We start from the raw sequence: 24549 nt of genomic DNA, 5'->3' as shown, positions 1-24549 counted from the left end.
GCCAAGTTAGTTTTTCATAATTCACCCATTTAACCACAAAAATTCTGGATTGTGTGCATGATCTTTTTATTTATTAAAATACAGTCGGCTGCTCTCTGATTAAAGCACATTTATTCAGCGAGCACTAATGTGAGCTCAGAGATCTGAATTACAGTGATAATCACTTGTCAAATGTTTCTGATGCACGTTGCTCTCTCCCTCCATCTGTTCATCATCTACCCACGGCTCTTCTTTTATTCAAATAACGTCACAGTTTCTCGACACTTTCTTCCCTTCTCTCGTTCTCATAATTTACAGTCGCAGGCTTTTAGCTAATTCCTTATCCAGAGCGACTTACAATAGTCAGCAGTGACAACAAGAGGCTGATTGGATCAGAGCAAGTGGAGAGAAAAAGTAGGGGGAATAACGAAATGCTCTTATTTTCCTTCCTCCACTGGTGACTACCGGGTGTGTCTCCTTTATCCTCCTCCCTTCTTTCCTTATTCCGCCAGTCAATCTTGCCATCCATCTACTCTCCCATTCTTTATTACTCTTCTCAATCATTTGCCCATCCTTCATGCATCTTTGCCCCACCCCCGCCTTTTATTCTCTCTCCCCCCTCCGTGTCTTTCCACCCATTTCTCTTCTTTTATCTCCCCCCTGTCATCCGCTTCTCCTCTGTTCTCCAATCAGGTGCTCGGTGTTCAAACGAGCCTTTGCATCATCGTCATCATCATCCTCCTCCTCATCATCCTTATCCTTGACACAAATTCATCAGGCTGCTCTCTCTTCTGATAAAATATTCTGCCTCTCCGTGAGAAAAACACTTAATTATGAACGAGAGGTTGGGAAGAGAAGACACTTGAGGCAGATTTTTGCCTTTATGTACGAAAATAGATGCATTAGTAAGTTCTCTCCTCAAAAAGTGCCGCCATTGTTGAAATTTCCTCCTCGTGTCCCATGGTCGTCTCGCTTGAAATATTGGTTGGCTACACCGCCCCCCCCCCACGATTTCTGGTGGTACTTCTCTGTTTCAATCAAGCAATCAAACAAAATGAACGCAGCATATGGGAAGAAGGTTCCATCCTTTCCGATCGCACGCCGAGCATAAACGGGCCTTTGAGGGTCAAAGTCTGACGGAGGAGGAGAAGATCAGGGAGCACGGGTGGTAAAATAATATGGGTTCGAAATAGGATACTTTGGGGCGAAGGAGGAAAAAAGGGAAATAAAAATGGCAAAACGCGACATTGTGGAATAGAGGGACGGACAGTAGGACACATTCGATACGAGGGAATGGCTTTATGATGAATAAAGACAGGATAAGGGAGGTAGAGGAACTGTGAGAGTGAAGAAGAGAATCAGGGCAAGTAATGAAGGAAGGAGAGACAAATTAAGAGTAGATAAATCTACATATACATCTAAATCTAAACATCCCTGTGGCTGAGACTGTGAAATTCACTGTGCTGACGCAGAGAGGAGAAGAAAAACACACAATGAAAATGTGTCAGTGTCACAGGACGTTTATAGACTGTGGTGAATAGACGTAAGTGCCTGACCTTTACAGTGCAGCTCCATTTGATGAGGCCGTAATTAATGAGGTGGCTTTTAAAGGGTCAGCTCACACAAATTACAACAACATATTTCCTCATTTACCTCTGGAGAATAATGACCCAACACAACACTGTGGTTGTTGGATTTTCTCGGGCGATCAGGCGATTGTTTCAGGAAACACGAGCTGCAGTGGCTTTTTCTTTTTAAATCAGGTTTTTCGGTATTGTGAGCAGCACAAACAGAATTCCATCTCCCTCCATTGTTCTTTGTCAGGCAGAGTCAGAAATCCAAGAAACCAATATCTCAAAACAAAAGGGAGGTAAAATCCAAAAACTGTGTTCCGCTCTATTCCTGTCCTCTATTTTCAGACTGTGTCTCGCTCCCAAAGTCTCTTCTCTCCCCCACAGCTGATTTATGTTGTGCCACTTTGAGAACAGCATCTTTAGGCCTTTTGGAATATGGATAGTATAATTTTATTCCTGGGCTGTTAAATATGAGTGAGAGAGCTTGTCAAGCTGTAATAACTGGCTGAAAGACAGAGAAACAAATGAACATGGCAGTTCAGTGGCCTTCTGGAGTGCGTGTGTTCACGGGCAGGAAACGCAACACTGTGTTTGAAAAGATGGCTTCTGGGAAACGGATATTAACATGCTCCAGTCTAGTGGCCTTTTGGAAAATTAAGAAGCTGGAAAAAAAGAGCTGAAAGGGAAAGTCGATACCAGAGAAAATAATGTGCTTTTTCATGCATGTAGGAATATTAAGCTCAAGAATGGAGGACGTGAAAGATCTTCCTGGTTAAAGTCAATCCAAGCCAGTGTTAAAAAAGGTTGATAACATCTCTTCTCGCACTGCTGCTCAGCAGGCCTCCGGGTTTGATTTTCAAATTATACTGTAGACACACATATGCATGGGCTACTACTTAGTAATATGGGTGACAGGTCTAATACAAGTCAGGGTCTAAATACAACCCAGTTTTGATGCATTTAATTTGAGTGCATGATCCTATTGGAAAAATTGACAGCTGAACAGAAATCTGTGTGATAACAACTACCTACAATAACAGAACTTATCTTTGAGGATAAATTATTTGAGGTGTTATCTCAGTTCTGTCCATGTCCCGTCCTCTAACACGGAGGAGGTGCGGTTGATTTGATTTGATGTTTATTTAGCTTTACCTTAGGGGAACTGTCACGTCGTCCATCTTTATGTGCAGTCGATGCTCTTTCACTACAAACTGGCATAAAAAAACAAAGATGGCCTCTCAACCTCTGTACTGTCGACAAATATTCACCAGCCTACACATCCTCATTCATTTTCATTCTTGTTCTTATTTGTACATTGATAATAATAAATACAATTAAACACACCACAAATGTAACTTTAGAATCCAACACTCATTGTAAAACAGTGTAATTTTGGTGGTATTGCACTGCAGGGTTCTAGTCAGTTATCTTACACACTGTGTTTACCAGTGACTGATGACTATCTGCAAACCTGATAACAGTATCCTGGTCGTGATATTTCTCAACCTTATCAGTTAATAAGACTTGAATCAATGCAGCGAATGTACAATCTTACCTCATGTTTTCTGTTGTAGGGGGAGAGATGCTCTCTGGTGATATCCAGAAACACTTGTGTATTGTAATGTGTACGATTTGTTAAATAACTCAGAGGGAAGAAGTGGTCACAAAGCCTTTTTCTGTCAGACTTGACATTTCTCAAGCTTTAACCACTAGATAGAGAGGACCGTATAGAAAAAGGGATTAACACCAAAGTGGAGCGAGGATTGAAACTCAGAAAGCGTAAAAGCGAGTGCGCTGCAGCATATGGGGACTGATTATTTTAGGAAGGTGTATATGTACCCTGGAGCTGGGCAGTCAAACAACAGCATCATCGGCACATCTGTTCACTTGTGTGTGTGTGTGTGTGTGTGTGAATCCACGTGTACCGTGCCTGCAGTGCTGCCCCTCAGTCCCCGCAACACATAATCAACTTCTCACTTTCATTCCTAAATGCTTCACACACACATACAAACAGAACACGCCGCTGGGGGAGTGTTACAGAGAGGAGAGAGAGATGGACAGATGAAATGTGGAACAAGAAAAAGGGTTGTCCCCCCCCCACTCATGCTAGTGATGCTCCAGAGGGGGAGCACCAGGCCGACTGTGGCATGAAGTGCCAGCTCCACCGTGCAAACATGAATAAGGGCAATTTAAAATCTATTTTAGGCCTGATGTAAGTGCACTTTAAAGGCTAATATAACTTTGTTTAAAGACAGTAATTGATATAGCTGGCTATTAGAGGGTAACAAACCATTTATAGAATTATAATAGCTCTATTTTTTATTGTCAGGGCAAATGTAAAAAGAACCTCTGAGGCGTGTGGTGTTAACAATATCTCATGGATTTCTTTTCTACCGAGCAAGCACTTTTCTCACATGCTGTTCTGGAAATGAGGGAGATCTGAGGGTGCATTGTGAGTGTGCGATGTGTGAGTGCATGTTTCAGGAATCACATTAACAAGCCTCTATGTGTGCGTCTTATGTGAATGTGTGTCAACATGTTTGTGTTTGATCATGCATTTGCAGCAAATGTTACCCACTTGAATTGTAGTTTTGTGCGTGTGTGAACATGTGTGTGTATGTGTGTTTGTACATACATGTGCATGCATGTGTGTGTGTGCCTGTCTTTGGCTGACTATAAAGACAATGGCACCGTTGAGGGCTTTTCTTGGCAGATTGACAGAAACACTGATGACAAGTGATTGGATAAACCGTGCCTGCAGGAGACACACACACTTGCAAGCACACACACACACACACACACACTCATGATCCATGCTGTTCAATGCAGCGCTGCTTTTTACTGACCCTGATTTTATGTTTTTTCTCTGATTGGACGTTGTGCTTGTCACTATTTTGATGCTCAGTTTTGATTGGCTCACTGTAAAGGTCATTTGTTCTGGAGTGAGGGTTCAGGCTGTGAGATTGAGATTGATGGGTGTTCGGGCCCGAACTCTGTGTGAGGCTGGTTTATAACTTTCAGTGACCAGCATGACGTACAGTGTCATGGCTGACTAAACACACACACACAGATATATATACATGAGATACATGTTATTATTTAATACATTTCAAACAAGTTGCTGTTTTATGTTTTTAAATTATATATATTTTTGTTTTGGCTGACAAATAAAGTTTGTTTGAATTTGAATTAAAAAAAACAACATCTAAGACATCAAAGGAAACCCTTGTGTTGTGAGGTCACAGCAGCAGAGCTTTGATGTAAAGGACTCAGTTCACCTTTGACAGTTGGAGAGAGACACACAAGCAAGAAGACTCTGGATTACAGATCGATTCTCAGCTGCTGGTTATTGAACTGCAAATAATGGACATCATGTCATCGTGGGAAACTCCAGAAGATTCTTCTGCTGCCTCAGGTAAGACTCTGAAAACAGAGTAGCTATGCTAGCAGAAGAAGCTATGCTAGCAGAAGAAGCTATGACTTTGGCTGCAACACTGTTTACCCCTGAAACTCCTAAAGTGTTAAGTGGACTCAAACACTTCACCCACATCTCCATCTGCACAGTAGTGAGGAGATGATGAGTGAATTTTCATTTTGGGCTGAACCATCCCTTTAAATGCACAGTGACACACAACAGCAGCTTGTGTGTCACCTTCTGCACTGACTTCATGTCCAACAACTCATTGTTTGTTACTTGAGGCCAATGAGGTTTTTGCTGTTTTATCTACAGCATCAACATTATCTTGTCTGATCTATTTACTGAAAACAGACATGTCGGTCATATTTTTAGTCTTCACATGGTCTTAAAATGACAACTGCAGAAAGACAAAGACATGTGACTCCTGTTGTGTGTTTGTTCATATTGTGTTGACTGAATGAATCTCTCACACTGAAAACACCCACGTCACATATTCTGTCTCCACCATCTCTCTCCACAGTTTCACTGACAGCACCTGACGCTCAGGACAGCCAGACGCTGCACAGCAGCTCTTCCTCCTATTTGGTCCTGGACCTTCTAGGGCAAGGCAACTTCGGAATGATCTTCTCGTCCATGAACCTCAGGACCAAGCAGATCGTGGCTGTGAAAATCCTGAAGGACACCGAGGACGCCGAGGACATTGAGCATGAGGTATGAGACTGAAGTCTTTGTTTATATTCCTGTGCTCAGGTGTTGTCTGCTCCATCAGAACATGAAGCTGATCAAACTGTTGATAGTCTTGTCTCATCATGTCTCCTCTTCTCTCTTCAGATTACCATGCTGAAAGTCATCAGTGGCCTGGATGCGGATCTCACCAACATGGTCAAGTTCTATGAAGAATTCCAGCACATGGAAACGACCTGTTTGGTGTTTGAGAGGCTGGACATGAGTCTCTATGACCTGCTACTGCAGCGAGAGTGGGAGCACCATCCTCTACATGAGATCCGCCCAGTTGCCAAGCAGGTATGCAGGCGCGATCAATGCATCATGAAACAAACACTCATCTGTAGAGAGATCCCCAAAACCTAAACCTAACACCCAACAACAGAACATGGGAGAAAATAATTCTAAATGTTGTGTATTCTTTGTGCCCCTGCAGCTCTTGGTGGCCTTGGATGCCCTGAAGGGTCTCGGTGTCCTGCACACGGACATAAAACCAGACAACATTATGTTCGTTAACATGAAGGATCAGCCACTCAGGGTGAAGTTAATTGACTTTGGCTGCGCCATGATGGTGTCCCAAGTCGAGCTGGGGATGGAGATCCAGCCGTGTGGGTACATGTGAGTTCATCCTGCACAGCATCTGTTTAGCAACATTATTTTCTCTGCCCTGAAATGTTTCAACAGATTTTTCATCTGTGGCTCATGTCTTTCCTTCTCAGAGCTCCAGAGATCTCTCTGGGTCTTCCATTCTCCGAGGCCGTCGATGTGTGGGGGGTCGGGTGCGTACTGGCGTTCCTGTACCTGGCTCAAAACCTGTTCTCCGTTGATTGCCAATATCAAATGGTATTTATCATCCAACCAAATGGATTTTTATTTATTTTTCATATTCATAGAGAATGTAAGTGGATGTGATTCTCATGATGTGTATTCTGTCTGCAGATGAAGAACATGGTGACAGTGCTGGGCCAGCCGCAGGACCACCTGCTCCGTGCTGGAATGTACAGCGAGCAGTTCTTCATCGAAGAGGAGGGTGAAGACAGTCCATCATGGAGACTGATGGTAGTGTAAACATGTTCTTCTATGTTTGAGAATTTTAATGGAGCATTTTTAAATCATACTGCCCTGTTCTCATCTTTATTTATGTTTGTTCCTTCAGACTGCAGAAGAATTCACGGCTGTTAGTAACGTGGAAACAGAGGAAGAGGAGAGCTTCATCGAGCTGCCGAACTCCCTCAACGGCCTGATTCATGTGAGTACTCTCTCATGTGTTGTACGAGTAAAGACTGGATCTGTACCAGTTATTTATCTGTCAATCGGGAGCTGGATCATCTGACCTGAAACCTGTTTTCAAATCCAGATCCATCCAAAGTTGGGGGCGGCTGAGATGGAAGACCGCATGGCCTTTGTGTCTCTGTTGGAGGGCTGCTGCATCTTGACGGGATGAGAGGATCTCTCCTCGTCAAGCTCTGGAGCTGCCCTTCATTTCCATGAGCCACCTGAGGGAGGACGTCCACAGCAGAGACTAGTAAGTGACCACATGTCCTTTCACACTGGAACTAAACAACACATCAGGTTGGATGGACTGATGGTTTTCATTAATTGACAGTGACTGATTTACTAATTGATTGTCTTTCCTCATCCAGTCTGACCACCTCTCAACTAGCAATGAGGGTCTGCCCAACGGAGGACAGCGTCCACTGCTCAACCACAAACAGCGGCTACTCTGGCTCCATGGACCACGTCTCCTGGGATTCTGTGGAGGCTCTAGACTCCACAAGTGCCACCAGTGAATGGTCCTGGTGTTCTGACCTGTCCACAGACACCACCTGTTCGCCAAATGTCGATGAAACTAGTGAGGAACTCTCGGGGTTGTCTGACCAGACTATGGACTCCGGAGATACCTCGGTCTGGTCGTCCATCGGAGATGATGGCACCAGGGAGGAAGTCTCCGGGTGTTCTGACCTGTCTGTGGACTCCGGAGATACCTCGGTCTGGTCGTCCATCGGAGATGATGGCACCAGGGAGGAAGTCTCCTGGAGTTCTGACGAGGCTGCAGACGTCACCGCTGCAGCCACAGCCTCTTCGGGCGGCAAGAGGAAGCTGTGGAGAAGAATTAGAAAATTCTTCTCAAGCCTCACATGCTGCTGCCGTCCGAAAGTTGAGGACTGAATTATTTCTTTCTTTATTTCTTTATTGGTGTTTTTCTATTTTAATATACATTGTACAAATATGTTTTTACTACTTTTTACAACTTTTTTATACATTTAATTGTTTAAATACTTTTTTAAGACTGTGTAATATTTTTCTACATTTTACTACATTTCAATGCTTTTCAATACTGTATAATGTTGTTACCACATTTAACTACATTTTATTACATTTGAATACTTTTTAATACTGTTATATATTTTTACTCCATTTTACTACCTTTTAATACTTTTAATATTTATAATGATTTTTATACCTTGAATAAGTGTTGTCTGTTGCAGTGTGTAAATAAAATATATTGAATGTATTTCAGTCCAGTGTCTCATCATTATACAAACACAGAGTCTCAGATCTCAGGATTTTTTTTTTATATCTCAGACACATTCAGATCTGTATCGTAGCATCGACCACTTGTGATTGGATCACTCAGGATGGATGTGGATACCTGGTCTGAGCTGTGACTTAGTGATGCTCAAACCTTTACCCTTCATTCCACCCACAGTTATTCTCTGGTGTTCTCTCACTCTTAGTCTCCAACAACTTATTGAATCTCAGCAGGTCCTCACACTGCAGCCATGAGGCAGAAGCAGATCCAAACCGTGTTCCCCTGAGGAGGAGGCCTTTCAGCTCCACCAGGCCCTTTAGAATTAAGACTAATGTGACCTCCAATGGCAGCATTCAGCGTACGTGTCACCTTCTCTATACACTGGTGAGAGAGATAAAGTTTGAAGGTGAACTGTTAATCCTTGGAAAGAGACTATGGGTGAGAAAGGTACCGAAGGTAAAGAAGAAAACACGCTTTCCTCTCTGCACATTCTGATATTGATCAGTTATTGGGCGACAGATTCAGTGTTTCTGGGTAAGAGGCACCGGTGTTAATGTACTGTGGTCAGTTTGACACACACACACACACACACACACAAATACACACTCATGATCCATGCTGTTCAATGCAGTGCTGCTTTTTACTGACCCTGATTTTATGTTTTTTCTCTGATTGGACGTTGTGCTTGTCACTATTTTGATGCTCAGTTTTGATTGGCTCACTGTAAAGGTCATTTGTTCTGGAGTGAGGGTTCAGGCTGTGAGATTGAGATTGATGGGTGTTCGGGCCCGAACTCTGTGTGAGGCTGGTTTATAACTTTCAGTGACCAGCATGACGTACAGTGTCATGGCTGACTAAACACACACACACAGATATATATATACATGAGATACATGTTATTATTTAATACATTTCAAACAAGTTGCTGTTTTATGTTTTTAAATGATATATATTTTTGTTTTGGCCACCGGGGTCAAATACAGTTTGTTTGAATTTGAATTTTTTTAAAAAACATCTAAGACATCAAAGGAAACCCTTGTGTTGTGAGGTCACAGCAGCAGAGCTTTGATGTAAAGGACTCAGTTCACCTTTGACAGTTGGAGAGAGACACACAAGCAAGAAGACTCTGGATTACAGATCGATTCTCAGCTTCTGGTTATTGAACTGCAAATACTGGACATCATGTCATCGTGGGAAACTCCAGAAGATTCTTCTGCTGCCTCAGGTAAGACTCTGAAAACAGAGTAGCTATGCTAGCAGAAGTAGCTATGCTAGCAGAAGTAGCAATTTTAACATGCAACCTGTGTGTGTCCTTGGTTAACAGCTTGTGTGCGCTGTTTCCGGTGTGTGCGTGTGAAGAGGACGATATCAGAGGATAGCTACTTATGCTAGCATGGCTACTTCTGCTAGCATAGCTACTTCTGCTAGCATGGCTACTTCTTCTGACTTTTAGTCTAAAAACATGTAGTAAATGAGGCCGTTTCTAGTGGAATTTGAATGTCGGGGCTAACAGACACTGTGACGTCACCACAGGAGCAGTATGGAGGCATGTTGTGTCTTTTGTGTCTTAAAATGACAACTGCAGAAAGACAAAGACATGTGACTCCTGTTGTGTGTTTGTTCATATTGTGTTGACTGAATGAATCTCACACTGAAAACACCCACGTCACATATTCTGTCTCCACCATCTCTCTCCACAGTTTCAATGACAGCACCTGACGCTCAGGACAGCCAGACGCTGCACAGCAGCTCTTCCTCCTATTTGGTCCTGGACCTTCTAGGGCAAGGCAACTTTGGAATGATCTTCTCGTCCATGAACCTCAGGACCAAGCAGATCGTGGCTTTGAAAATCCTGAAGGACACCGAGGACGCCGAGGACATTGAGCATGAGGTATGAGACTGAAGTCTTTGTTTATATTCCTGTGCTCAGGTGTTGTCTGCTCCATCAGAACATGAAGATGATCACAAACTGTTGATAGTCTTGTCTCATCATGTCTCCTCTTCTCTCTTCAGATTACCATGCTGAAAGTCATCAGTGGCCTGGATGCGGATCTCACCAACATGGTCAAGTTCTATGAAGAATTCCAGCACATGGAAACGACCTGTTTGGTGTTTGAGAGGCTGGACATGAGTCTCTATGACCTGCTACTGCAGCGAGAGTGGGAGCACCATCCTCTACATGAGATCCGCCCAGTTGCCAAGCAGGTATGCAGGCGCGATCAATGCATCATGAAACAAACACTCATCTGTAGAGAGATCCCCAAAACCTAAACCTAACACCCAACAACAGAACATGGGAGAAAATAATTCTAAATGTTGTGTATTCTTTGTGCCCCTGCAGCTCTTGGTGGCCTTGGATGCCCTGAAGGGTCTCGGTGTCCTGCACACGGACATAAAACCAGACAACATTATGTTCGTTAACATGAAGGATCAGCCACTCAGGGTGAAGTTAATTGACTTTGGCTGCGCCATGATGGTGTCCCAAGTCGAGCTGGGGATGGAGATCCAGCCGTGTGGGTACATGTGAGTTCATCCTGCACAGCATCTGTTTAGCAACATTATTTTCTCTGCCCTGAAATGTTTCAACAGATTTTTCATCTGTGGCTCATGTCTTTCCTTCTCAGAGCTCCAGAGATCTCTCTGGGTCTTCCATTCTCCGAGGCCGTCGATGTGTGGGGGGTCGGGTGCGTACTGGCGTTCCTGTACCTGGCTCAAAACCTGTTCTCCGTTGATTGCCAATATCAAATGGTATTTATCATCCAACCAAATGGATTTTTATTTATTTTTCATATTCATAGAGAATGTAAGTGGATGTGATTCTCATAATGTGTATTCTGTATGCAGATGAAGAACATGGTGACAGTGCTGGGCCAGCCGCAGGACCACCTGCTCCGTGCTGGAATGTACAGCGAGCAGTTTTTCATCGAAGAGGAGGGTGAAGACAGTCCATCATGGAGACTGATGGTAGAGTAAACATGTTCTTCTATGTTTGAGAATTTTAATGGAGCATTTTTAAATCACACTGCCCTGTTCTCATCTTTATTTATGTTTGTTCCTTCAGACTGCAGAAGAATTCACGGCTGTTAGTAACGTGGAAACAGAGGAAGAGGAGAGCTTCATCGAGCTGCCGAACTCCCTCAACGGCCTGATTCATGTGAGTACTCCCTCATGTGTTGTACGAGTAAAGACTGGATCTGTACCAGTTATTTATCTGTCAATCGGGAGCTGGATCATCTGACCTGAAACCTGTTTTCAAATCCAGATCCATCCAAAGTTGGGGGCGGCTGAGATGGAAGACCGCATGGCCTTTGTGTCTCTGTTGGAGGGGCTGCTGCATCTTGACGGGGATGAGAGGATCTCTCCTCGTCAAGCTCTGGAGCTGCCCTTCATTTCCATGAGCCACCTGAGGGAGGACGTCCACAGCAGAGACTAGTAAGTGACCACATGTCCTTTCACACTGGAACTAAACAACACATCAGGTTGGATGGACTGATGGTTTTCATTAATTGAGAGTGACTGATTTACTAATTGATTGTCTTTCCTCATCCAGTCTGACCACCTCCCAAGACGCAATGAGGGTCTGCCCAACGGAGGACAGCGTCCAGTGCTCAACCACAAACAGCGGCTACTCTGGCTCCATGGACCACGTCTCCTGGGATTCTGTGGAGGCTCTAGACTCCACAAGTGCCACCAGTGAATGGTCCTGGTGTTCTGACCTGTCCACAGACACCACCTGTTCGCCAAATTTCGATGACACCAGTGAGGAACTCTCGGGGTTGTCTGACCTGTCTATGGACTCCGGAGATACCTCGGTCTGGTCGTCCATCGGAGATGATGGCACCAGGGAGGAAGTCTCCGGGTGTTCTGACCTGTCTGTGGACTCCGGAGATACCTCGGTCTGGTCGTCCATCGGAGTTGATGGCACCAGGGAGGAAGTCTCCGGGTGGTCTGACCTGTCTATGGACTCCGGAGATACCTCGGTCTGGTCGTCCATCGGAGATGATGACACCAGGGAGGAAGTCTCGGGGTGTTCTGACCTGTCTATGGACTCCGGAGATACCTCGGTCTGGTCGTCCATCGGAGTTGATGGCACCAGGGAGGAAGTCTCCGGGTGGTCTGACCTGTCTATGGACTCCGGAGATACCTCAGTCTGTTCATCCATCGGAGATGATGACACCAGGGAGGAAGTCTCCGGGTGTTCTGACCTGTCTGTGGACTCCGGAGATACCTCGGTCTGGTCGTCCATCGGAGATGATGACACCAGGAGAAGTCTCGGTGTTCTGACCTGTCTGGACTGGAGATACCTCGGTCTGGTCGTCCATCGGAGTTGATGGCACCAGGGAGGAAGTCTCCGGGTGGTCTGACCTGTCTATGGACTCCGGAGATACCTCGGTCTGTTCATCCATCGGAGATGATGACACCAGGGAGGAAGTCTCCGGGTGTTCTGACCTGTCTGTGGACTCCGGAGATACCTCGGTCTGGTCGTCCATCGGAGATGATGACACCAGGGAGGAAGTCTCCTGGAGGTCTGACGAGGCTGCAGACGTCACCGCTGCAGCCACAGCCTCTTCGGGCGGCAAGAGGAAGCTGTGGAGAAGAATTAGAAAATTCTTCTCAAGCCTCACATGCTGCTGCCGTCCGAAAGTTGAGGACTGAATTATTTCTTTCTTTATTTCTTTATTGGTGTTTTTCTATTTTAATATACATTGTACAAATATGTTTTTACTACTTTTTACAACTTTTTTATACATTTAATTGTTTAAATACTTTTTTAAGACTGTGTAATATTTTTCTACATTTTACTACATTTCAATGCTTTTCAATACTGTATAATGTTGTTACCACATTTAACTACATTTTATTACATTTGAATACTTTTTAATACTGTTATATATTTTTACTCCATTTTACTACCTTTTAATACTTTTAATATTTATAATGATTTTTATACCTTGAATAAGTGTTGTCTGTTGCAGTGTGTAAATAAAATATATTGAATGTATTTCAGTCCAGTGTCTCATCATTATACAAACACAGAGTCTCAGATCTCAGGATTTTTTTTTTATATCTCAGACACATTCAGATCTGTATCGTAGCATCGACCACTTGTGATTGGATCACTCAGGATGGATGTGGATACCTGGTCTGAGCTGTGACTTAGTGATGCTCAAACCTTTACCCTTCATTCCACCCACAGTTATTCTCTGGTGTTCTCTCACTCTTAGTCTCCAACAACTTATTGAATCTCAGCAGGTCCTCACACTGCAGCCATGAGGCAGAAGCAGATCCAAACCGTGTTCCCCTGAGGAGGAGGCCTTTCAGCTCCACCAGGCCCTTTAGAATTAAGACTAATGTGACCTCCAATGGCAGCATTCAGCGTACGTGTCACCTTCTCTATACACTGGTGAGAGAGATAAAGTTTGAAGGTGAACTGTTAATCCTTGGAAAGAGACTATGGGTGAGAAAGGTACCGAAGGTAAAGAAGAAAACACGCTTTCCTCTCTGCACATTCTGATATTGATCAGTTATTGGGCCACAGATTCAGTGTTTCTGGGTAAGAGGCACCGGGTAATGTACTGTGGTCAGTTTGACACACACACACACACACACACACACAGAAATGCATTTCAGAGAAATTGACTCACTGCCGCTTCCCCCCTCCTTCTCTGTAATGGATGCATTGACAGCAATACATTCTGATATACTGTCTGTATTACTGTGTGCATGATGTGTGTGTGTGTGTGTGTGTTCTTTTGGATCAATAGTTCAGGCCAAATGTCAAAGTAGGAGGCAGCAATGAATTAGGTCTTGATCCGTATCAGTCAGTCATTAGTCTATTCTTCATATCACACACACACACACACACACACACACACAAACACACACACACACACACACTGATGTCATGAACCCATGCAACAAATATGTACACATACACTTATTTTCTTACTTGTGCTGCTCTGTAAGTCTCGAGCAAACAAAAGTAAAGTAGTCATTAACAAATCATTACAGCACGTGCACGGACACACTCCGTGCACTAATAACATGACTCATACCCACAACCTTGTCAGTGATGTAAATAATCATTGACACAACCACACACAAATCATTTATCAAGCTTAGTGCGGCTGATGACTGACTGCTGGAGGCGATGAGTAGCTCACACACTCACACACGCAGACACACACACACACACACACGGTAACGTTGCAACTCAAATCCCTTTTATTGACCGTGGAAATCATTAGAGTGAGGCCCAAGGGTGCAAGTCTGTGAGTTGTTCCATGCACGTGCCCACTGTATTAATATGCTCTCACTTGTTTACTCAGCAGACCTCCTGGTTTGCACTGTATGTGTTTTTTTTTTTTGATGAAAGCATATGTGGTTTCACTGTTACGTGAGCATTGCAGTCACATTACCCTTTGTTCAGAACATTCATGTGACGTAAACGTGCTCCACCAATATCCCTGTGACCTTTCAGCTGGAAATCAAACTTGAAGGAGCCCAAGCCTTGCTCTCTGTTCTCTGCTTGCTCCTCCTCCTGCACTTATATTGTTAAACCAAAAGGCTTTAGTCCTATATACAAGGCTCCTCAATACTTTCATTTGTTTGCAGCCAAGAAAACAGATACAGACTAGAAAGGCACATACCTCCTCCAGGGCCTAAAAGTCCCCTCATGAAGCCACATTTAAATTTACTAGATCCAGATTTTTATTTGGATCTGCACCAAATTGATAGTTCGTAAATAGCAGTCCCCTAAACGTGGCTGATTTCTATTTAAATCAAGACGATGAATTGTTTTCTGAGAATTCAACAAAAAATATTCCTGAATCTTCCCCCTGATCCGCAACAAAATCCAATGGTCTCTTTCCTGACTCACACCACATCCTTCCACTAAGTTTTTATGGTAAACCATCCAGTAGCTTTTACGTAATTCTGCTAAATAAAAGACAGAAAAAATACACAAATACAGGCAAAATCAAAACATCTTTGATGGTGTTACTCCTAAAATACTTTATACATCATCCACTTTACATGACTCTGAATGGAGAACTTAACTTCACACAAGAAAGACTTAATACCACTGTTTAAAGTAAGAAGATATTTGAACAGACCCCAAATCTCACATTAGAAACAAGGTGTTTCACAATCTGCACACACATAAGCTCTCATGCTCACACATACTCTCCATTAGGATGAGGAAACCCAAGTCCCCGTAAATTCAGTCAAGCTGCACCGAATTTCACATACTCATAGATATCAATGCCCTGAATGTGCCTCGTCAAGATCCATGCATTATTTTCTAATAACTGTAAAAATGTAAAAATATCTTGGATCTGCACTTTTATTCTGATCTGCAAGTATCGTTGAAATCCGTTCAGTAGTTTTTGTGTAATCTCGCTTAAAAACAAACACATGCAAACACTTTGGGACAAATACAAAACCCCATTTGACCCAAGAATCCAGTTCCTTGAGATGTTTTTTTTTATTTACCACTGTGCTAATAAAAAATTAAAGAATTGAATCATGTAGTGGTTTAGTGTGGCTAAGCCCTCATCCCTGTAGTATGACATCATATCCTGCTACATCTATATTTGCCACACCAGTTTCCAGCGACCGCTGCTTCGGCGGCTGTGAATGTCGGATGTTTTTCTTTCCTCCATTTGTGTGTTTATGTTCCTCTTGTTAAGCTCTCCCATGTGCCTGTAAGTTGCAGGCAGGGGTTTAGTAATCCCGTTCCCCCTCGATCCCCTTTACCTCTTATCTCTACGCTCCCCTCTGCTCTCTAACCTCCATCCCTTCCTCTCCTCAACCCTCCTCCTTCTTCCAGCCCTCCATCCTTTTATCCTGATTCCCCTCTGGTCTCCCAGCAGCCTCCAATCCCCCGACTTCACTCAACCTTCTCTTTCCCTGCAGCTGAATTTTACACTTTCTACATTTTACACTCCTACAGCCTCTTTTTCCCCCTCACAGGAAGCTGCCCTGCCGTGATCAGGCACCAGGCGCTATCATCACATTTGGAAGAACGCTTTCTTTAGAGTTAATTACAGCACTTTTATTTCACCTCCTGCTTTGTGTTCACATTGCACTGCCACCAAGGGAAGCTTCGAGCTGAAAAGTTAAGTTATTAGGGTTAGTTTTCTTTTTTATCTGCCACAAAAAGACCAAATTAAATAAAAAATACATCTCCTGGATTGAACTTTCATGTTCCTGGGAGACCTGGGCAAAGTTAACAACCATTTACATTTGAGAAAGAAGACTTAGCCAGAGGACAATGTAAGAAATATGTAAGAAGAACTGCTCTTTCCTCCCATACAGCCGTGTGTGTGACAGCTGCTTTGAAGGATGTAGATCACAGCCACGACTTTACACATTTTTCACAGTGTCGCTTTCCATTTAAGGTCTAATACGAAGATTTAACTTGAGGGCAGAATAATCTAATTCATTCAACTGCAATTGACGACAAAGAGTCACTGGGCTAAAGGCCAGGAGACCCCAGGCCCAGCCTCACTGTCTGAAATGTTATCGGTAGCATTTCTTGTTGGAAAGTCTATCGAACAAAGACAAAGAGACATAAAGACACAAAAAATAACTTCAACGATGATCAGTTTGTCTAAAAAGAGACGCAAGACAATCACAACAAATGCAAATCAACTGTAGGGAGACAAAAAACAACCACAACAAGATAAACAATGACACCAACGAGACACAAATCGACTTCAGGAAGACATTTATTTGTCCCTTTACCTTCAGGTGTCTTACTCAGGGGTCCGTTGTCACATAATCCATTCATACAATTGACTCTTTTTAATCCTAATTGACATTTCAACAATATAACTCATACTTTAACCATATGTTTGATATATATATATACTCTTTTTGAGCAGTGATTAATGTTTTGGTGGCATTAGCACTAACTCTCCAGCAAACTGCTCCTTTTTCTCATTCAAAACCAGCAATAAAGACGTGTCCAAGTTATTTTGTAAACAAAGAAATGAAATGAAACATGCCTCTCCTCCCTCTGATTTACTAAGTACAGCACCCGCTCTAAACCTGCCTGTTTGCAATGGGCTGTTTCTTTGGCCTGTGGTGATGCTGGTTGCAGCTTTACGTGCTGCCCCACCTCCTCTAATTTGATGTTTCTCCAGGATATGGACATTAAAGGATAAAAAAGAAAGTTGTTCCTTATTTGTGTGTCTCTTTTAAAATAACACAGCTGAGCAGCGAGCACGATGTAACTTTACATGTAAGGCCACATTTCCTTCCCTCACTTAATTCCCCAGCTGGTCCAGACAGACTCAGATACAACCAGGCACACACAGTGAGCCGTCCCAGCATCGAACCAGCTCACCTGGGTAGAAACATCGCCTCTCCGGCCTCTCTCTCAGTCAGCTGCTGCTTCTTATCAGCGTCCTCCAGTTGCCTCAGCGGGACGCTCTTTGAGCTCCGCCATAACTCACCCGCTCATGTGTTGTCGGCGAAGGAGGAGCAGCAGCAGGAGAGACTGACAGACACCCGCTGGGGTTCACACATGTGTTCCTGTGTATTTTCAATGTGCGGTTTCATGTGTTTCGCCTGAGCGTCGTTCGAGCTGCACAAGAGGAGTTTGAATCTGCGTGACTCCCGGAATTACACACGGCTCATTTTGCCCACTTCCTCTAATCCTACACGGGTGGTACACGACTGCGTTCGGTGGAGGATACCAGTTTCCGAGAGGCAAGGGAGGAGGATTACTCACCTGCATTTTGCTTCCTCCTTTTTCCTCTGATGATAATTTAATTGATGCTAAATGGTTTTTAAATGTAAAGAGAGACTACTGAATATTCTATGAGTCAGAGGACATGGATTTAGGGATTATTGTGCGCTGTAACTCACAGTGGAATGAGCACAACATAGGGATCTAAATGGATTGTCCGTGTTTGTAAGATTTCTGAAACATCCGACTTCCCCCTTAAAATGGAGTTCTTTCTAAAAAAGACATCCAAGACGGAACAATTGCTGACAACGATGTAAGATGTTCAAATTGCTTTGCCGGATATCGCACATCCCATTTGTTGGATGTTATTCGAGGTAGCGGAAGGTTTTTGGAAAACATTAAAGACGGCGATGGGCGAAGACTGAGCCTCAAAGTTGCACGATGCCACTAAAGCCCCATGTTACTGGATCTGTTCATTAAATACGATGAGAAGTAAAGGACAGAGTGTGAATAGACATGTGGAATTATAGTAAATGGGAGAAAAAGGAACAAAGGAACATGGAGGTGTGGAAATTGGAAAATTACAGTGAAGATAAAGTAGAGGGGATCTCGTTTCTGAATAACAACCATGTAAATTAGAGTACAGCAGAGAAAAAGGGACAGTTTCCTCCAGCAAAGGTTCATAAATCCTGGTAGTATATTTACATATTTATATACATTTACACACATATATATATAAAAACACTCGTACTGGAAAGTGAGATAATGGAAAGATGTTGGGGATTTTTCAATTATCTACACAAGATCAATAATTAGCTGTTTAATGATTATCTGCTCAATATGCCAATCAATACTGTCTGGAATCTGACCTCTGAATAAACACACACACACACATGAAGAGACACACACGTACATACACATGCATAGATTTAAAGCAGTAATGCCAGAACACGCACAAGGACACACAATCATTCGTACTCTAACACACTCGGATTTATACAGTGCGTGCACGTTCACCTTCAAGCATGTTCCCCAGATGAGATCAATGCTGAATAATAGCTTCTGACGGCGACACCATTAACTTTGAATGATTTATCAAAGTGCGTGTGTGTGATGTTATTCCAAAGATGTGCAATGCAGAGAAAGTGGCTGAGTGTGTAAACAGTGTCGCCTCTTTGAGGGCCGACGTGCAGGATGTGGCTTGAAGCTCCGTCTTGTGATATTTCGATCTTATCACTTGACCACTGACGTTGTGAAGGCGTCGCGATCCCATTGAGAATCAATACCACAGCTCGTGGCTCATTGTTTTCTCCAACAAACCGTAGCAACGCCAGCTCATTGCAATTGGTGGACACAGCAGCTCCCAACAAATTGTGTCTATAAGAGTTCAGCCAATCTTAAGCTGTTTAAAATCTGGATCATTAGGAGCGAAGATTTTCCAGAGTTTGCCTTTTTACATATAACGAACACAGCAGGAGATCCTGTGTGGGTCACATGCTATCACAACAACAGGAAACATCCATGCGAGGGGGGGGGAATCTGGCTCGAACAGCAGGAGGCAGGTCATGACGTATAAACCTCGTTATTTATATTCTGGGGGGTTTTTTTCAGTTCTGCTTCTGTAGCGTGTCAGACACGTCATCCTTGCTCTACTGTACATTTTTAGATCATTATCCTGCTCTGTTCTCTTGGATCTTCAACGTCCTCACATACAAAAAAATCTGGGAAACGTCCCTGACTTCAGTGTCTCCAGAGAAGGAACACCTTGACAGGTTTCATTGAAATTGGCTTTGATTGAAATGATTGATTCATGGAGATATTTAATTTTTTAACATCGGTCACTAATGCAAGGGGAGCACTTATTTTGCTTTTGCGTTAAAGTGAGTTCCAATCCATTCTATCCATCCATCCATAATCAATACTGCTTAACCCATAAGGGTCATGGGGGCACCATCCATTGTATGCACTTTCTAATCCTGTGCATATTGACACATGAATACAAACCAGTAAACAGGAAGAAGGCAGAATATTATGAAAGCTCAATCTGTCCATTCAGCCCTCACTTCTCTCTCTCTGTGATAGAGGCACTTAGCATGTGTGGCGTGTGAGCAGTGCGGAGAAGTGTTGACTGTGTATTCAATTAGCTGAGTCTGCTCTGGAACAGGTGAACCACCTCTGCTCTATGTGTCCGTCCCACATAGAGAGAGACACGCCGGAGGAAGAGACTGCGGGTTAATCACCAAATCAGTACAGGGTCTTATTTCATTCTTTTAAAACAGTCTCTCGTTATTTCTCTAACAACCAAACTTATTGGTTTCCATATAGTCCATTCAGTGTGTGTGTGTGTGTGTGTGTGTGTGTGTGGATAACTTGTCTAAATCACGACTCCCTGTGATTAATTACACTGCAGCCCTGCTCATTCCTTATAGCAAACACAGCACCACCTCTGTTTACTTATTCCTCTCGCTTTCCCCTTCGATCTCCCTCTGTCTTTCTTTTCTTTTTCTCTCTCCATCTTTGCCTTTAACTCTCCTCCCTCCATCCATCTCTCCCTCCGCCTCCACCTCTTTCCCTCACACGTCTTCATGCATCACACATTTTCAAGGAAGCGACCAATCATTCATTCACAGCGTGAGAAAACAAGATTTGCAAACAAATAGAGGTCCAACATTAGAGCTCAGCGCACTCTCTCCACTCGGCTGCAGCAACGTAACTGTGAGTGTGTGTTGAGACCAGTGGGATTCAGAAACCAGCAGGGAGTGCAAGAGAAACTCTTCTAAATTCTAAAGGTCAGTTTACTGATCATGGGGAGCATTGGTGCAGCCTGTGAAAACAGCTGTAAAATGTCCTCTGTGGCTCTGGAGGAGCTCCGAGCTCTGACTAAACAGATAATATCGTCTGGGTTTTCAGTTGAATTGTTGGAGACGGACACATCTGTTTGATAACAGGTCACAACAGGGCCAAATTAACGTCTTCATTATATCGTTGGAAAGAGCCGAAGACTGCAAGCAAATTTGTGAGCTGTTTCTTCCTCTAATGTGTAAAACTGTCTCAACTTCCTTCAGTTGGTCCGACAGTCGAACTATCAAGAAAACACACAGCAACCAAACTGAACCATGGTTTGGTTTGATCCGGGCCGGCACCTCCTTTTTTGCTCGGACAATATTTTGGTCCGTTGGTCTGAGGCAACTCTCACAACTGTTATTTTGGTTCAGACTAAACGGAGAAATCTGAAGGTCTGGACCAAACAAGGTGTGAGAGAGAGAGAGCGCTGAAACTCAAATGACCAGTGTTGACAACATCCACATCTGTTTACTGCAGACCTCAGACCTGATGGAATGAAACCCTATGATCCTTAAAAATGACAAATATGAGGCAGGAACCAACCTGTTTTACATCTTTGAGCAATGCATCATTACAAATTTGCGATTTCAATTTCCTTCCAGCTGTTTTATAGTGAAGTACTGTCTCCACAGCAGCAGACAACTACACTGTAAAACCTGACAAGTTAGGTCAACTCAAACGGTTTGATGAAACCAATTGCCTTGAACCATTTAAGTTTATTAACTCAAACAATTTAAGATTTACAAATTATTTGATTTAAGCAAAAGTAACTCAAATATTTATTGATGAGGCAACTTGGGTAAATAAATTTGTAAAAGTAATATTGCCAATCCCTATAAGTTACCTAAAATTAAATCTAATTCGTATTCGTACTTATTTACAATGTGTTGACAGAATGTTAGTGAATTAAGTAGGACTAACTTAAATGAACCTTCTTTATACAAATATTACCACTTAAGTTAAATTTACTTAGTTGTCTTCCGTTTAAGAAAATGATTACATTGTAGTTGTGATAACTTCAAACTTTATTATGGCTACTCAGTTCATTTGATGAAACTGATTGCCTTAAACCTTTTAAGCTCTATTAACTCAAAATAAAAACACCCACATTACTCAGCTTGTACAATTTTATTTTGTTGAATGAACATTTTTATGCCCATAACGATCAACTGTATAACATAAAGCAGGGCATATTTTAAGTTAAGAGTTTAAAGGGATAGTTCACCCAAAGTGTCAGTAGCTGACAAAAGAAAGGATTTTTAACGTCAATATTTGGATACCCTTGGAGTCCGTGCCAATATTGTTTTACAATGAAGCTGTTGAATTAAATGTCATATACATTTACATTTATATGCTGGAAATAACAATGAAAATGAGGCTCATATAAAAAGCATATAAATAAAAATTCAACATATTTCCATGTGGTGAAGAAGAGAAGTGAGAACACCACAGAAGCAATCCAAGAATAGCACCTATTTTAACACACAAATCAGAGGTGCCATAGTTTACTGTATATACATGTCATTAGCTACCAGTATTTGGCATGCAAGCAAAAAAACGATACTGACATTCAACAGTAAAAGCTATTGACAACCTACTCCAGCTCATTTCTCAAGGACTGTAACTTGGGTTTGAGCTGCTTTCTCCCATCATCAAGATTTAACAGGACAACCTGGATGAACTCAAAGAAGCCACTCATCTTCTCAGGGTAGCTCAAATGTAGAGCATAGATCAGTCCAAACAAAATTACCAGTGAATCAGTCCAAGATCTGTGAGACATTACAACCTGATCTTCGAGGACGATCGACACAAGGTGAGTTTCAAAGGGAACTCCTGTAGGCACCTCCGCTTCATCCACCACTGCCACCAGAGCCACTGCTCCCTCCTGGGTTGCCTCCAACTCATCCTGAAAAGGGAATACATTTCCAGTGTGGTTGAGTGTACTTTTACAAACCATATAATAGGATTGCTGTGAAAAAGGTTAATTCATTAGTTCTTCTATGTGGTGCACCAATACCTTCCATGAGTGCAAGATTTTTTAGGTTGATCATTACCTTTGAGTTGTTCATATAGTGAGGGCAGAGTTCTGGATTGGGTATACATTTGTTGCTTATATTTTGCTCAAAATAGCTGATTAAGTCATTAGTTACAGATAAAGTTTCAAGACGTAACCACTTTGACATTTGTGAATTAGAGAAGCACAAAAATACACCATCTACAGAGATGAGAAGGCATGAGTAAGGAGACAAATCTTATTTTACAAATTTGTATCCCAAACTTGGGAGCAGATAATCTGTTAAATTAGTCTCTGTACTTGATGACATCTGATTTTTAAGCAAATTTTTTAAGATTTCTGTTACCTGAACCCAACCTGAATGATAGCTATCAAAAAATGACTCACATATTATGTTCTTTTTAAAAGTTGGTGTATGTAATCATTCCTCCTGCATACTGCACTGCCTGGTTAGGGCATATGTTATGACTGAACAAATACAAACAAATCTTTGGAAATAGATGAAGATATTAAAATATTATTAAAGGGGACATTGTATGCCCATTTTACCACAAGTTGATATGGTTCCTTGGGGTCTTAATGAAATGTCTGTAACATACTTTGGTCAAAATACCACAAGGATCATTTAAAACAGCACCCTTTTTACCCTGTCTAAAACAGCCCTCCACAGAGTGACCTGTTTTGAGTGCCTGTTCCTTTAAATGCTAATGAGCCAGCTCCCCCCTCTCCCCCCATGATTTTAAACGATATAAATTACATATTTTATATGATATAAATTATCAAATATGCATCCCATACTGTGTATTCCCCTTCTGTTGTCCTGGAGTTTTAATTTTCCCAATCACATAATTAATGTCCCCCTCTGCCCCCCCACTACAAGCACACAAGCAACAACAAGCGGAGAAAGCAGAATCGCGGGCTGACCTTATATATACAGTCTATGGCGCTGCGCTGCCTCGCAGCCTCGCTGCGTCTGGTGTAAACCCAGCGTAACGAGTGGGCGGGGTGAGGTGGGGGGTGGGCCAAGGCCATGTAGGGAGACTTCCAGTGTATTGTTACAACACAATACACAGGAAGCTCATTCCAGTCACTCAAGCATGACGTTTCTGACTTAGAGGAACCATAACAAAACGCGCGAGTGTTTTTTTTCCAGAGTTTTGGGGTTGGTAGACATGCCAGATACCCACATTAACTGTGGTGTCATCCAAGTGGCCGTAAACCCGGACATTCAAATTCAAGTCGAGACGGCGTCACTTACACCTTGTTTTGTAACCTAAATGTCCGATTCCGTAAATACTTGCTTGTACATAATGTAATTACGTAAAAATACTTGCTTGTACGTAATGTAATTACGTAAAAATACTTGCTTGTACGTAATGTAATTAACATCCTCACTTAGGTTCCACTTTGGAGGATTATTAAAGATGATTTGGATGCATACTTATCCACAATATGATGAATTATAAACAAAAACAAAAATACAATTTAAAATCATAGTATAGTATAGTATAAAATCAATTTAAAGAAAACGAGTCAATGAAACAAATTGAATTATGTCACCAGTACTTAAAATGATCTACGAATTTAAGTGCACTCAAAATAACTAAGTTATTACTTTAATAATTTACTTTTGAGTTATGTTAAATTATTGATAATTAGTGACCTCAACTTTTTTTGAGAATTAAGTTATTGTAACTTACTTCATTTATTAAGATGTACTGTTAGGTTTTACAGTGTAGTCAAATTTAAATGTCATATAAAGACCCT

At 42.4% G+C, this 24549-nt stretch overlaps 3 protein-coding genes across 3 annotated transcripts; all 3 read left to right on the top strand.

The window, feature by feature from the left end:
* Nucleotides 1-4925: 4925 nt before the first annotated feature.
* LOC124851122 (homeodomain-interacting protein kinase 3-like) lies at nt 4926-7138 on the top strand. Its single transcript, XM_047343864.1, has 8 exons — nt 4926-4968; nt 5492-5682; nt 5803-5994; nt 6131-6312; nt 6414-6537; nt 6634-6753; nt 6851-6943; nt 7052-7138. The coding sequence occupies exons 1-8, from the start codon at nt 4926-4928 to the stop codon at nt 7136-7138; spliced, it is 1032 nt and encodes a 343-aa protein (XP_047199820.1).
* LOC118123582 (dentin sialophosphoprotein-like) lies at nt 7138-7981 on the top strand. Its single transcript, XM_047343936.1, has 2 exons — nt 7138-7219; nt 7338-7981. Exons 1-2 carry the CDS (start codon nt 7182-7184, stop codon nt 7861-7863), a joined length of 564 nt encoding a protein of 187 aa, XP_047199892.1. The 5' UTR covers nt 7138-7181; the 3' UTR covers nt 7864-7981.
* Nucleotides 7982-9409: 1428 nt separating this feature from the next.
* LOC118123334 (homeodomain-interacting protein kinase 3-like) lies at nt 9410-12883 on the top strand. The gene is made up of 10 exons (XM_047343863.1): nt 9410-9452; nt 9928-10118; nt 10241-10432; nt 10569-10750; nt 10852-10975; nt 11072-11191; nt 11289-11381; nt 11490-11659; nt 11778-12379; nt 12528-12883. Exons 1-10 carry the CDS (start codon nt 9410-9412, stop codon nt 12881-12883), a joined length of 2073 nt encoding a protein of 690 aa, XP_047199819.1.
* The last annotated feature ends 11666 nt before the right edge of the window (nt 12884-24549 follow it).

The sequence above is a fragment of the Hippoglossus stenolepis genome, chromosome 16 (assembly GCF_022539355.2).
Source record: "Hippoglossus stenolepis isolate QCI-W04-F060 chromosome 16, HSTE1.2, whole genome shotgun sequence".
Lineage (NCBI taxonomy): Eukaryota > Metazoa > Chordata > Actinopteri > Pleuronectiformes > Pleuronectidae > Hippoglossus > Hippoglossus stenolepis.
This window is presented reverse-complemented; position numbering and strand designations above follow the sequence as displayed.